General features: G+C 43.9%; 1 protein-coding gene across 1 annotated transcript; it reads right to left on the bottom strand.

The window, feature by feature from the left end:
* Window positions 1-182: 182 nt before the first annotated feature.
* On the bottom strand, window positions 183-13,773 carry LOC113017666 (protein NLRC3-like). The gene is made up of 7 exons (XM_026160796.1): window positions 13,057-13,773; window positions 10,924-12,751; window positions 9,237-9,413; window positions 7,292-7,492; window positions 4,959-5,135; window positions 886-1,059; window positions 183-213 (listed from the first exon to the last, which is right to left on the bottom strand). The coding sequence occupies exons 1-7, from the start codon at window positions 13,121-13,123 to the stop codon at window positions 204-206; spliced, it is 2,634 nt and encodes an 877-aa protein (XP_026016581.1). The 5' UTR covers window positions 13,124-13,773; the 3' UTR covers window positions 183-203.
* Between the last annotated feature and the right edge of the window lie 747 nt (window positions 13,774-14,520).

The raw sequence follows: 14,520 nt of genomic DNA, 5'->3' as shown, positions 1-14,520 counted from the left end.
TTCACTCTGCAGCACTGACAGTCATCTGCACTTCTTCTCATTCCTCTGTCAGTCACTGCTGGATGAAGCTCTCCTCTCCACGTCCCAGTAACATGGCCCAGTCAGAGCGTCTCTACACACAAGCTGCTGCTGCTTCAACCTCTCTGGATCATCAGGACACAGCTCCTCCTCTCTCAGCACACACACCGTCCTGTTTACCATCATCAGCTCCACCTGCAGAGAGAAGGAAGAGCAGAGGAGATAAACGAGTGTTTCCAGAGGCTCTTCATCAGCTGTCAGTCAGTGATGCAGCACATCCAGTATAAAGAGCAGCAGGGACTTCAGTGCTGGGACTGTACTAGGACTCATTGTTGCTTCACTTTTTCTAATCTTTGGATTTTTATTGAAGTTGATGAAAATGTTTTTCCCTCCTAGTTTGAGTTTGGACTTTCATTCATTAGAAGAACCTTGGTGTGTCCACTCTGAGCTCTGTAGGAACCCCAACAACAAGCCCAACAATCCAGATGGACGGTTCCAGCTGTTAACTGGAGGAATTCCATCCAAACATCTGCTCTCACTAAATTCTTCCTCACCTACAGACTGTGTTCTTCACTGCTTTAAACTTGGAAATGAATGCAGTCATTGGTCTGCGTGCTGTTTTGTTCAGAGAGCTGATTGGCTGTTGACAGTGTTTGATCAGAGCGTATCAGACGTTACCATGGTGACCATAAAGGTCAGAAAAAGGAAGTGTTTGTGTCCAATCCTGAAGCCTATCACCATTCTCCTCTCACAGCTTCACTGAGAAGCTGCAGCTTTACAGGAAACACTGGATCTTTGTTTCATACTGACTGTGTTTAGTACAATACTGCTGACAGCACCACCCACTCACTCCATCACTCTACTTACAGCAGAGTCTCCAGTCTGTAGTCTGGACTCTGCTGAAGATCAGACAGCTGCTTCACATCTGGATCCTTCAGGTTGTTTCCGTACAGGATCAGCTCTCTCAGATGGGAGGGGTTGGACTTCAGTGCTGCTGCCAGATAATCACAGCTGATCTTTGACAAATCACAGAAACACAATCTGTATAAAGAATGAAAGATGTAAGTTTATTAGACAAAGTGTGAGCTTGAAATCATTCAGTGTTTCATCATCTGTTCAGAGCTGAAGAAGGTTCAGAATGTAGAAGTTTAGAAAATGGAAACTCCAAACAGTTGAAGCCAACAGGAAGCAGCTTCAAACAGGAAACTGTGCAGAGTTTCAGACTATATGTCCTGATGCAGCCAGTTGGATTTTGGAGATTTGAATATATATATATATATATATATATATATATATATAAACTAAGTCCTTGAATCATTTCTTCCAGTTGGTCCAACAAGACAGACTAAGTGTTGGACATGTGTTGTGGCTCCATTAGGGGAGCTTCTAAATGTGATGTGATGGCCCCTCTGGGTCTGTCAGGTCACAGGACTGAAGAGAGCTCAAACTGGGCACACAGTTGTTCCAGTCTGGACCAAAGACTCTATACTGGGACTGAGGGACTGCTTTGACTGCACCCACTGGGACTTTTTAAAGGCTCATGTTCTCACTTAGATCATCGATTTCTACTTACATTTCTTTCTGGGAAAAATGGGGATTACTTTGGAAACAGGAAGTATTTTCCCCAATAAGCAGCCCTGGATTAGTAAATCACTCCAACATGTTCTCAGGCAGAAGAAGCTGTCTTGTTATGAGGGAGAGAAGAAAAAGATTGAGGCACAGAAACTTGTTGAAAGAGAGATAAAGCAGCTAAAATCAGGTGTAAAAGTAAAGCAGAGGATGAGCTGAATAAAGGACACTCAAGGCTGGCTTGGAAAGGAATGAAGTCCATGGTGGGGATGCAGAACAAAGAGCAAAGATGAATGTGATGCTGAATCAGCAGAAGACTTGGACTCATTTGATTCCAGCTTTGATATCATTGATTTCAATTAAGAGCTTTGTGATTGTAGCAAGGGGCTGGTAGCTCTGAGAGTCCCACTGATGAGGTGTTTGTGTGGAAATCTCTTAGTGGGACCAAAGAGAGAAAAAGCCCTGGTCCTGATGCTGTGGGAGGGAAATGATTGAAGTGTGCTGTGAGGAACTGACTGGGAGATTTTCACACATTTTCCAGTCCTCCTTGGAACAACACGAAGTTCCCAGCATATGGAAGCAAAGGTTAAGTGTCCCATGGCACTCAGTAGGGATGGGCACCGTTATCCGTTGCCATTATGGCACCAGTTCAGACATAAATGGTAGTAACCAGACCGAAAAGCAACACACATTTTGATGCTTTTTTTTCCTGAGATGTCATACACTTTGGATTCTAGCCAATCATTTTACCTTTGCAAGCATAGTAGGCAGGGCAGGTACGTACTTTCTTTTAGAGCAGAGCTACAGATTAAAAACGCCCAAGGCGAAGCGGTCAAAGGTCTGGCTGTACTTCACAGCAAAAGATGCAAACTCAGCAGCCTGTGCTTTAAGGTGATACTGTGGGTGTGGTGCCTGTTATCAGACCCGGAGTTAGCAACATCCCCCAAGAACCTGAAGAGGATAGTCCTGGCCCCTAGCCCCTTCCAGTGTAGCAGAAATGATGACGGATGATGATGGCAGCAGCAGCCGTTCTTCTCTGGGTGAGTAGCTTAATGTTGTACGTGTGCAATTTACGTTGAGTAGGCTAACCACGTTATTACATTAATGCATGTAATGTGAACTAGCAAACACCGTCGTAGTTACATGCGGCTGTTGTAGGAATGTTTAGCTTATTTTAGAGTTTAGAAATGTGTTAACATAGAATGTAGAACTATTGTAGAGATACTGACACTGCCCTCAATATAATAAAGGCCTCACTGTGTGGTGAACTTAGGAGTAGATTGTAGGAGACCCCTCCCCCACTTGAACTGTGAAAGTAAAACAGAGAGGAGTTAATGCTGAGTTGAAATTCCCCAGAGGATGTTTAGGTTGGGGGTCTCAACATTTGTAACTGTGGTCTGGAAGGGAGATGGGTTTTATGACCTAGGGAGTCACCTACACCCATAGTGTTTTAACTGTCACGCACACACATCCACACGCACACTCACTCATGTGCACACACATACACACCCACACGCACACTCACTCATGTGCACACACATACACACAGGTATGCGTACACAGTCACACACAAGCACTCACATAGACACGCAAGAACGCGCACGTGTAGGCATTCACGTGCTCGTGCACATAGACACAGACAGAGTTTGGAGCACACCGTGGGGGGTTTTATGATGGGGTCGCCCCTACAAAACTATGTTTCACAGACAAAGAGGTGAAGATTTGCAAAGGGACACACCGGCCTCGTCTTCCCTTCTAGAAGTGCATGCTTAAATGAAGATGAATAAAGATGAATAAAGGTTTTGTGATATAACTACTGAGTTCCGGTGCAGTCTCTGGAAGTTTCGACGAATAAAAGAACCGGGGTAAAACTGATTTCGTAACACTGTCTTCATGTTTGATGGCACATACTCCCTTCACCCTGGCAAAAAAGGCTAAAATGACCAAAGAAAAAGTGGAAAACAGCTAAAGACGAGAGGTTTTTGGACAAAGTTTGTGTTCTCCATTCATTCAGCACCGGTTCGAGCACCATTTAAGCACCGGCAACGTCTGAAATGTACCGGGTTTGCACTGGTATCGGATAAAACCTAAATGATACCTATCCCTAGCACTCAGTGATGATGGTGCTGTGGCCCCACCACCTCCACCTCTTTGTAAAGGAACTAACTGTCATCTGAAGCTTCAAATGGAACTAAGACTTCCTCCACTAGGTGGCAGTGTCTGATGAGAAAGTGTTAGTGGAGCTGGCCTGGAGTCAGAAACAGGAAGATGCAGGATTTGGGCTGAAATGGGGAAAAGTGGTTCGCACTAGTGCCTTAAAGCAAGAAGGTTGTAGGTTGAAGCTTGTTGGCCTTTCTGTGGAGGTTGGATGTTCTCCCACAGTCCAATGAAATGCTGCTTAGGTTCATTGGTGCTTCTAAATTGGCTGTAGGTGTGGATGTGAGAGAGTGCTTCTCTGTCTCTCTCTGTTGGCCCTGTGATGGACTGCTCACCTGTGCAGGTGGACCACACCTCTTGCCCTATGACAGCTAGGGCACAGGCTGCAGCCCTGTGAGCCTAAGATGAATAAACAGTTAGCAAAAATGATCCATAGATTGCCTGAAATCCCCCAGTTAGCAGTTTGGTAGATAGCTATGACATGCTAATCCTATCCAGCAGCTGTATTCTACCTGTAAGCTGATCCCTGCTGAGCCAAAGCACTTTTTCATATACAAATTACAACCTTTAATAGAAACCTATTGGTCAGCATCTTATTAGCCTGCTGTTAGCTTCATTCCTCAGAAAACTGAGAGAAACTAACAGAGTTGATAAAGAATAAAGAGAAATGTGCTGATTTAAAGCCTTTGAAGTGCTTCAGATGATCTCTGTCCACTTCTGTCCACTCATTCATTCATGTAAGCTTTCTAATGCAGCTTTGATCTTCACAGTCTGCTTCATGAAACTCATTCTAACCCTGAATGTCAGAGTGTTCCTCCTTCTCTTTCCCATCATTCATGCTGGCAGTGGAGGAGATTTGGATGTGGGACTGTGTTTTGGATGATGTGTGTATGTTTGTGTTGGACTGCTGTCTGTAAAGCAAACGCACATTTTGCTTTGGATTTCAGTGTCAGACAGACTTTAAGGTGGAATGAAGAGTTGGAGAGTTTCACAGTGAATTATCCAGTGGAGGATTTTTCTTCTTCTTTGAAGGTTTGAAATGTGAACATTGTTCTGCTGCAGTCAATGGACTAAACCAGAGAAGAAGAAAACAGACTTTACCATGAAGATCCTCAGTGTGGATCAGTATAATATCAGCCTGATGTCTGCAGTTTAGTGTCAGCACAACTTTCACATCATATTCATCTCAGCACAACTAAAAAATGCTGACTGACCTCAGAGTTTCAAGTCCACATCCTGGACTCTCCAGGAAACCACACAGATGCTTCACTCCTGAATCCTGCAGCTTGTTGTTCCTGCTCAGGTCCAGCTGTCTCAGATGGGAGGGGTTGGACTTCAGTGCTGCTGCCAGATAATCACAGCTGATCTCTGACAAATAACAGCGCCTCAATCTGTATAAAGAATGAAAGATGTAAGTTTATTAGACAAAGTGTGAGCTTGAAATCATTCAGTGTTTCATCATCTGTTCAGAGCTGAAGAAGGTTCAGAATGTAGAAGTTTAGAAAATGGAAACTCCAAACAGCTGAAGCCAACAGGAAGCAGCTTCAAACAAACACAACAAGAGAGAAAACTCTGAATGTTTCACATTAAAGTCGTACATTTATCATAAAAACAGGACAAAGACTTGAAAAAGTTGTGTTTTTCCTTCCAGGAACCACAAGGCTTCACTTTTAAAGGTGAAGTGTGAAAGAAATGGACATATTTGAAGTCCAACACCTTTTTCCAGTCACATTATTAAAGCAGACAAACTACAAGCTCATTTTCATTCCAACAAGTCATCTTCTGACCTGGACTAACAACACTGGTCTCTATGTGCAGCTGGCTGTGAGACCAGTGCTCAGGGAGCATCTACAAAGTGCAACACTGAAAGAACATCACACACTCATTTGCTTCCAGCACTTTCACACAAACATCTACTGTCATTATTGTCACCAAACTCTGTGGATCCTTTATTGCAAATTCAAATGGGATCAAATGGTCAGACAAAAGAGGGTTATGAGGAAATATGATGAAATGTTGTGTATTAGCAGCAAGTTATGGAATCATTTTCCTCAGAAACCAAACAAAATGATTGACAAACATGTTTTTACAAACTCAGTGTTGGACTTGGATCAGCAGGATAAGCTGATGTTTAAAGGCATTTGAGTCCCGCTGTATGAGAGTCCAGTTATTACTCAATATTTATGGATGATGTTCTTTCAGTGTTGCACTTTGTAGACGCTCCCTGAGCCTCACAGCCAGCTGCACATGGACCAGCTGACATTACCCAGCATTAGAGGCGGCTGTAAAAAAATGGATTTTCCTATTTAAATGGTTTTAATTTGAATAAAGCGATGTTGATTCATTCAATCCTGAATCGATTTTTAATATAAATGTATTTTGCCAGAATCTCAGGTTAAAGCTCCCAAAAGTATTTCAACAACAAGCAAACAGATAAAACAGTAAATGAGAGCAGCTAAACACACAAAGATGGAAACACAGAGCGTGGATCGTTCACTCGACGGCACGTACACGGACACGCCGTCGGGGCTGAAAGTGGACAGCTCACAGATCCTGAAGCTGCAGGTTTCATCTGTCTCCAACCAAAACTGACTGAACCAGCAGCAGAAGAAGATCCAAACTACGCTTTACGTTTGATGAACATCGTCATGAATTCTCTCTGACTTTGACGTTTACTTCCTGCACAGCTCTCTCTCTCTCAGTGTACTTCAAGAACAGTTTACCTTCAAAAATCTGTTTCCTGCATTATTCACTGCTTATTACGCACCAGTCTGCTGTTGTGTTCACTGCTGTCGGCCTCCGAAAACAAAGCCTCATTTCTGCTGTTCAATACTGAAGAAATGTAAACCTTTTAAAATGATGACAGATTACAAACTCTCAGCTGTGTCTGTAATCAAACCTCTGTAACTTTGCTTCACTTCAGCAGCATCAGCTCATGTTCACATGTTGATTCATGGTTTGCTTCAGTTTTTGATGGACTGCAGAATATTTTGAAGGTTATCTGCTATAAAAAGCCAGAACAGGAAAATCTGCTTCATGTGTTTCTGTTTGATCCTCAGTGACTTTGACACAAAGGCCTCTGCTGTGATGATCACACCTCTGATCAAGTCTCACAGTGTCAGCTTTGTTTTTATACATATGGATATGTGCTGATAAATGATCAGAATTATAATATTTCCCACTGTCTGCTGTGTGCCGTGACCTTTGACCTGCTAAAGACAGTCAGCTGTGGATTATTCATTGTTGTGTCTGATACTTAGAACTGTGAGGAAGAACACTACACAGTTAATCAGGGTCCCCTCTCTCTGAATCAGGAAAGGTGGGCAGGCCGCGTGTGGGCCGCGGGCCATACGTTGAGTATCACTGTTTGAAATGTGAACATTGTTCTGCTGCAGTCAATGGACTAAACCAGAGAAGAAGAAAACAGACTTTACCATGAAGATCCTCAGTGTGGATCAGTATAATATCAGCCTGATGTCTGCAGTTTAGTGTCAGCACAACTTTCACATCATATTCATCTCAGCACAACTAAAACATGCTGACTGACCTCAGAGTTTCAAGTTTACATCCTGGACTCTCCAGGAAACCACACAGATGCTTCACTCCTGGATCCTGCAGGTTGTTCTTGTTGATCGAAAACAAGGAGAAGTCATTACTCAGGTCCAGCTGTCTCAGATGGGAGGGGTTGGACTTCAGTGCTGCTGCCAGATAATCACAGCTGATCTCTGACAAACCACAGCCCCTCAATCTGTATAAAGAGTGAAAGATGTAAGTTTATTAGACAAAGTGTGAGCTTGAAATCATTCAGTGTTTCATCATCTGTTCAGAGCTGAAGAAGGTTCAGAATGTAGAAGTTTAGAAAATGGAAACTCCAAATAGCTGAAGCCAACAGGAAGCAGCTTCAAACAAACACAACAAGAGAAAAAACTCTGAATGTTTCACATTAAAGTCGTACATTTATCATAAAAACAGGACAAAGACTTGAAAAAGTCGTGTTTTTCCTTCCGGGAACCACAAGGCTTCACTTTTAAAGGTGAAGTGTGAAAGAAATGGACATATTTGAAGTCCAACACCTTTTTCCAGTCACATTATTAAAGCAGACAAACTACAAGCTCATTTTCATTCCAACAAGTCATCTTCTGACCTGGACTAACAACACTGGTCTCTATGTGCAGCTGGCTGTGAGACCAGTGCTCAGGGAGCGTCTACAAAGTGCAACACTGAAAGAACATCACACACTCATTTGCTTCCATCATCCAACCTGAAGAGGAAACAGAGACGCCTCCCTTTCAAAGTAAAAGCTGCTCCTTTTGGACACAGTATCAAAGAAAGTCTACAGTATAACATAGAAAAGACAGAACAAAGTTTTGGTTGTTTTTAAATTGTGCAGAAATGAAACTACACTAAGCTCAATTATGTGACAGACATTTCATCCCATGTCAGTTTGGCCTCATCCTGGGCCGGATTATCCAGCACACACTCTGACCACAGGCCCAGGGACCACGCACAGCTGGGCTCCATCCAAGAGACAGGAAACAAACCAACACAATAATAAAAAGCACCATGTGATCTTCTTACATCTTCAAGACAAACATAGTAAAAACATGAGCATATTTGTTTCCTGATAAAATGATGTGACAGGTAGAACAGAGTAAAGTGGTGGTGTTACAGCCTTTCTCCCCTCTGCTGCCGAGGCTGTTAGTCTCTCCCAAACTCAGCTACAGGACTTCCAAATGAATGAAAGCAGCAGAAGTGGCTTTACAAATGAAAGAGGAAGAGGAGAAGAAGAGGAGAGGGAGGCCACCCTGACCATCACTCCAGCTGAAAACATCACACTTCCATTAAAGTTGGTGAGAAAATGTTGAGCAGGATGAGCTGCTGGCTAATCTGGAGGCTGTAGCAGCAGCTCACAGTCACAGTGGATTTCCACTCATGAAAAAGCTCTGGCTGCTTCATTTCTCATCTCATATCAGAGACTTTAATGCTTCACTGAAGCTGTACTGTGATGCTTCCATATCCCAGTGAGGCCTCCATAATGATTTCAGCTGTTCTGTACACACACTGTGTGCCCTGTATGGCTCAAAGTCTCTGCAGCCTGTTTTTATCTGCTATCATCAGATCTTCATCATCCTCATTCACATCCCTCACACACTCTACAGCCTCATCAGCACCGACTTCATCTTCACTGACTGATGGAGCACAACATGAACCTGTGGAGGCTGAAACACTGTCCTGTCAAACATCTCCCCGTCACCACTCCACTTCTGTCAGCCTTTAAATGAACCCTGCTCAAGTCTGTCACTTCTGTTTGGAGCCAAAAGGAAAAACTGTTGTTCAGTCGTTTGGAAAGACAACATTTCTGAAAGCACTCAAACTTCTTCACATTTGTCTTCAGACACATCCTGAACATTTAGGAACTAAAGAAAGTTTCAAACATCAATCAAAGACCTGAAATATAGAAAAACAACAACAGCTGCAGTCAGTGAACTCACCTCAGAGTCTCCAGTCGACAGTTTGGACTCTCCAGTCCAGCACACAGAAGCTTCACACCTGAATCCTGCAGCTTGTAGTTTCTGCTCATGTCCAGCTCTGTCAGATGGGAGGGGTTGGACTTCAGAGCTGAGGCCACAACTTCACAGTGAGACTCTGAGAGTCGACACTGAGTCAGTCTGTGATGATAGAAAATATAAAATGTGTTATTATAAAAGCAGAAAATCTGCATTATAAACACAGACTGAATGTATATGAAGACAAAACAGAGTGAGGTCATAATCTGATGAATCTGCTCTTCACATCTGTGCTTCAGCTCCTCTTACTGTGTTTGACATGACACAACGATTGAGTCTCTCTCAGACCTGCAGACTTTTAATGAGAATCTTTGTTTGGCTTTAATCTGCAGATGAAGGAGGAAGATGGTGTCACATTTAGGCTTCCATAATGTCCACAGCCTGTCACTGAGATCTGATCCAGAGTCAGAGTGAAGACACACATTTGGACTGTTTCCTGTTTTGACTCCAGAACATTTTGAATGAGTTCAGCTCAGTGAAGAGTTCCAGCTGGAAAGATGATCTCTGTTTGCTACCTGCTGTCAGGTACGACTGTTCACGTCCACACGCAGGAAAAACCTGCTGACTGTTACCAAACGGAGCAGAAATCTCATCACTGGACAATAATGATGAATGAACTCAGAGCTGCTGATATCAGATCTGATTTCAGGGGAACTAAACACAGAAATGATTGGCTCATTTGAGCTTTCTGAGCCATTATCTGCTGGTGTGTCGCTAGTTGGCAGAAAATGATTTGTATTCCTGTTCAGGGCTTCAGTGTTTATGAGTCCAGATCCAGGTGACAGCAAGTCAAAATGATGTTACCTGTCTGTGTCCAGCAGCAGCCTGTATTCACTTTGAATATTGTTATAACCTGACATGGATCAGTTTGTCTTTGATTGGTTTGTAAATGTCACTGTTTCCATTGGACCTGAGTGACGTACAAAGACAGAGAGGGAGAGAAAGGAGAGAGAGGATGGAGACAGCAAAGAGAGAGCAAACACAAACAGGTGAGAGTGGACAGGTGACCAAGGTCAGCAACCAATCAGAGAGCTTCTGTTTGACCCACAGTCACTGATGATGACTGCACATAACCAAGCAGTGTGTTACTCTGATATCAAATATGGATCCTGCTCTTATAATAATGATCATCAGATGATATTATTGTGTTATTTTGTAGCTGAATACAATGTTTGTGTGATTATCAGTGAAAGAAGCAGTGAGGAGGATGGAGAGAGAGAGAGGACAGAGGGTGAAGTTAGAAACACTAAAAGGATTTTTCATGGATTTCATGGATGATTTGAGTGATTTCCAGCAGGACACTTAAACATGTCAGTGGACGTCCTAAAGAACATATTCACTGATATGAAACGTGTCATTGAACAGGATTAATATCAGTGGAAACATGGTGGAAACAGCTGTGACTGCATGGATGTGACACACTTCAAATCTGTTCTCCACTCTTGGATTTGGGATCCATGGAGCTGCTGCTGAGTCTGTACAATAAAGGAATGGTGTGGAAGGTTGCAGCGTACGGACACAAACACTTTGTGGTTACAATCTGATTTTATTTTCAACATTAAACTACTAACCTACACTGATCAGTGATGTTAATGATCACATCTGGACTCACCCAGCCTTTCTGCAGGTCCTCACAGCTGGAATCAGTCTCTGTCGTCCCCGCTCTGATGTTTTGTACTTCTGCAGGTCCAACTCATCCAGAACCTCCTCTGACATCTGCAGCATGAAGGCCAGAGCTGAGCACTGGATCTCAGAGAGTTCCTTCTCTGATCTGTTCTCTGACTTCAGGAACTCTTGGATCTCCTGATGTACTGAGAGGTCGTTCATCTCCATCAGACAGTGGAAGATGTTGATGCTTCTGTCAGGGGAGATTTCATCACTGTTCATCTTCTTCAGGTTGTTGATGACTCTCTGGATGGTTCCTGGACTGATCTCTGTCTGACCCAGCAGACCTACTAAGAGTCTCTGGTTGGACTCCAGACAGAGGCCATGAAGGAAGCGAACAAACAGGTCCAGGTGGCCATTTTTACTCTGGAGGGATTTCTCCATGACTCTCCTCAGAAATACATCAAGTGATTGGAGATCTTTGTCATCAAAAAGACTGAAAATCATCTTGGTGAAAGATTCTGATTTTAGAAACATCTTCAGCACCTCTGTCTTCCTGCTGGTGTGACAGTGGAACATGTAGACAGCAGCCAGAAACTCCTGAATGCTCAGATGAACAAAGCAGTAGACTGGTTTCTGGAAGATCACACACTCTCTTTTGAAGATCTCTGTACAAACTCCTGAGTACACCGAGGCCTCTGTCACATCCAGACCACACTGCTCCAGGTCTTCTTGGTAGAACATGATGTTTCCTTTCTCCAGATGTTCAAACGCCAGCCTCCCCAGCTTCAGAAGAACTTCCCTGTCAGCCTCCATCAGCTCCTGTGGACTCGTCTCACGTCCCTCATGGTACTTGTTCTTCTTCCTCTTTGTCTGAACTAGCAGGAAGTGTGAGTACATTTCAGTCAGGGTCTTGGGCAGCTCTCCTCTCTGCTCTGTAGTCAACATGTGCTCCAGAACTGTAGCAGTGATCCAGCAGAAGACCGGGATACTACACATGATGTGGAGGCTCCTGGATGTCTTCATGTGGGAGATGATTCTGCTGGACAGCTCTTCATCACTGAATCTCCTCCTGAAGTACTCCTCCTTCTGGGCGTCAGTGAAACCTCGTACTTCTGTTAGCCTGTCAACACATGTAGGAGGGATCTGATTGGCTGCTGCGGGTCGGGAAGTTATCCAGACGAGAGCCGAGGGAAGCAGATTCCCCTGGATGAGGTTTGTCAGCAGCTGGCTGACTGATGACTTCTGTGTGACATCAGACAGCAGCTTCCTGTTGGTGAAATCCAATGAAAGTCTGCTTTCATCCAGGCCGTCAAAGATGAACAAAAGCTGAGAGACAGCCAGCTTCTCTGCTGTGACCTTCTGTAATGTTGGATGGAAAACATGGAGCAGCTCCAGAAGACTGTACTGCTCATCTCTGATCAGGTTCAGCTCCCTGAATGAAAGCAGAACCACCACACTGACATGTTGGTTCTCCAAGCCCTCTGCCCAGTCCAGAGTGAACTTCTGCACTGAGAAGGTTTTTCCAACACCAGCCACGCCGTTGGTCAGAACCACTCTGATGGGTCTCTGTTGGTCAGGTAAGGCTTTAAAGATGTCCTGGCACCTGATTGGAGCGTCATGGAGGGCGTCCACCTTGGAAGCTGTCTCCAGCTGCCTCACCTCATGTTGGGTATGAACCTCTTCACTCTGTCCCTTTGTGATGTAGAGCTCAGTGTAGATCCTGTTGAGGAGGGTTCTACTTCCTGTTTCATCACTTCCTTCAGTCACACGTTCACATCTCCTCCTCAGACTGATCTTATGTTCATCTAAAACCTCCTGCAGACCAACATCTGCTGAAAGAAAGAAAAACAATGAGACTAAAGAGAAAGAAAACTCTTCAATGTCTGAACAACACAAGAAGTCCAGTTTTCAGAAATGAGTCCATCAGCAGACAGATGTTCAGTCTTACTTTGTACACAGCTGCTCTGACTGGCTGTCTACAGTCCAGCTCTGCTTCTGGATCTTTCTCCACACTGGGGACAGGAGGAGTCTCCTGATGGAGCAGACTGGTCCCAGTATGAGGAGATGCACTGTCTGCAGAACCAGTGTCCACAGCTGGTAGAGACTGGATCCTTCAGGACGTCCTGACACAAAGCACAGCAGGACGGCTGCTCCTCCTCACAAACACCACTCCTCTTCCTCTCTCTGTGAACACATTTCTTCATCACTAAAACATTTACTGTCAGTGAAAAACATCCAGATGTGACCAAACTGCAGTTCCTCACAGTTCCTTTGATTTCATCAACACTAATGAGCTGCTCTTCCTGTCTGCCTGTCTCATTAAACACTGAGTGAATACAAACTCAACACTTCCTGCAGACTTCCTGACTTCACAATAAAAGCTTTCCATCAGAGAGACAGTTATGACTTTCACTGTTTTACAGCCGCTGTGTGCAGATTATCTGGGTCAGTTCACTCTGAAGCAGCTTAGAAGTGTCCGTGTAGAGCCGTGGTCTGACACACAGAGACTTCTGATTTTCTCTATTTAAACAAACATGATGAAGATGAGCAGATTTCTCTTCTAGTATAAACTCTGTGTCTCTCTGGCTGGCTCATGATGGCTTTTCAGGTTTTATGTTTTGCTCTCTCCTGCTATGGTTTTGCCTGCCTGGGTGGAGCTTGTAATGGCCTCTCGCTCTTGGTCCACACAGCTATGATGATTACACCACCTGTTGCTGATTCACCTGGGCTTACCGGTAACCATTTAACGCTGCGGCATGGAGCAGTTTGTCGCTGGGACATTGACCCTCCTGTGTTCATGATCTCAGCTCCTTGCTAAGAAATCTCTCTCTAAATTCACCAGTTGGGTTAACTTTGAGTAAATATTTCCCTGGACCTGGTTACAGACGCTTACCTGTGATTCCCGTGTGTGGCTGTGTGAGTGCAGAGCAGGACAAGAGTGACTGAAGAGGAGTGAGTGTGGACTCCATTCCCTCTTTTCCCTGGAGCCCTGGACCCCCTCCCCAACTCACTGTACATATATAGAGCACTGTGGTTCACCCCTTTGGTAAATAAACGGTCACCTTTTTGTTTGTCAGAACTCAGTCTGTGCTTGAGTTCCTCTGTTAGCCATGACATTTTGTTGGTTCTCTCTCTTCAGGTCCCTGTAAGTGTTTGATCTAAAACATTATATTTATTCTGCTTTGATTGTTTTGTGTGCTGAGGGACATTGTTGCACGATCCACTTTTTCTTATCACTCAAATATCCTGATACTTTCAGAAAGTTGGAGAGCTCTCCTGGCTTGCTTAGTCTTTGCTCTGTACTGCAGTAGGGGAGACCGGGGATAGTTGTAACATTTTTGACATTTCTGTCTGTAATTTGGAGCTCGTTTAAGGTAGTGGATTCAAAATGTAATCCAAAGTATTTACATGTCTCGGCTATTAAATAGTGCAGCTATTTTCTCTGCAGCACAATTACCCATTGCATGGTATGGCCTCAAACACAAAGAGTGAAATGTTACATTTAACCCCATAGTCTGGGTTAGTTGTAACATATCCTGGGGTGAAATGTAACACAATGAAATAAGGGTACTGACAAAACATTAACATGTAATCTTTGTTT

Source organism: Astatotilapia calliptera, unplaced genomic scaffold (assembly GCF_900246225.1).
Source record: "Astatotilapia calliptera unplaced genomic scaffold, fAstCal1.2 U_scaffold_18, whole genome shotgun sequence".
Lineage (NCBI taxonomy): Eukaryota > Metazoa > Chordata > Actinopteri > Cichliformes > Cichlidae > Astatotilapia > Astatotilapia calliptera.
Note: the sequence above shows the minus strand (reverse complement) of the source record. Positions and strands in the feature narration are given on the sequence as shown.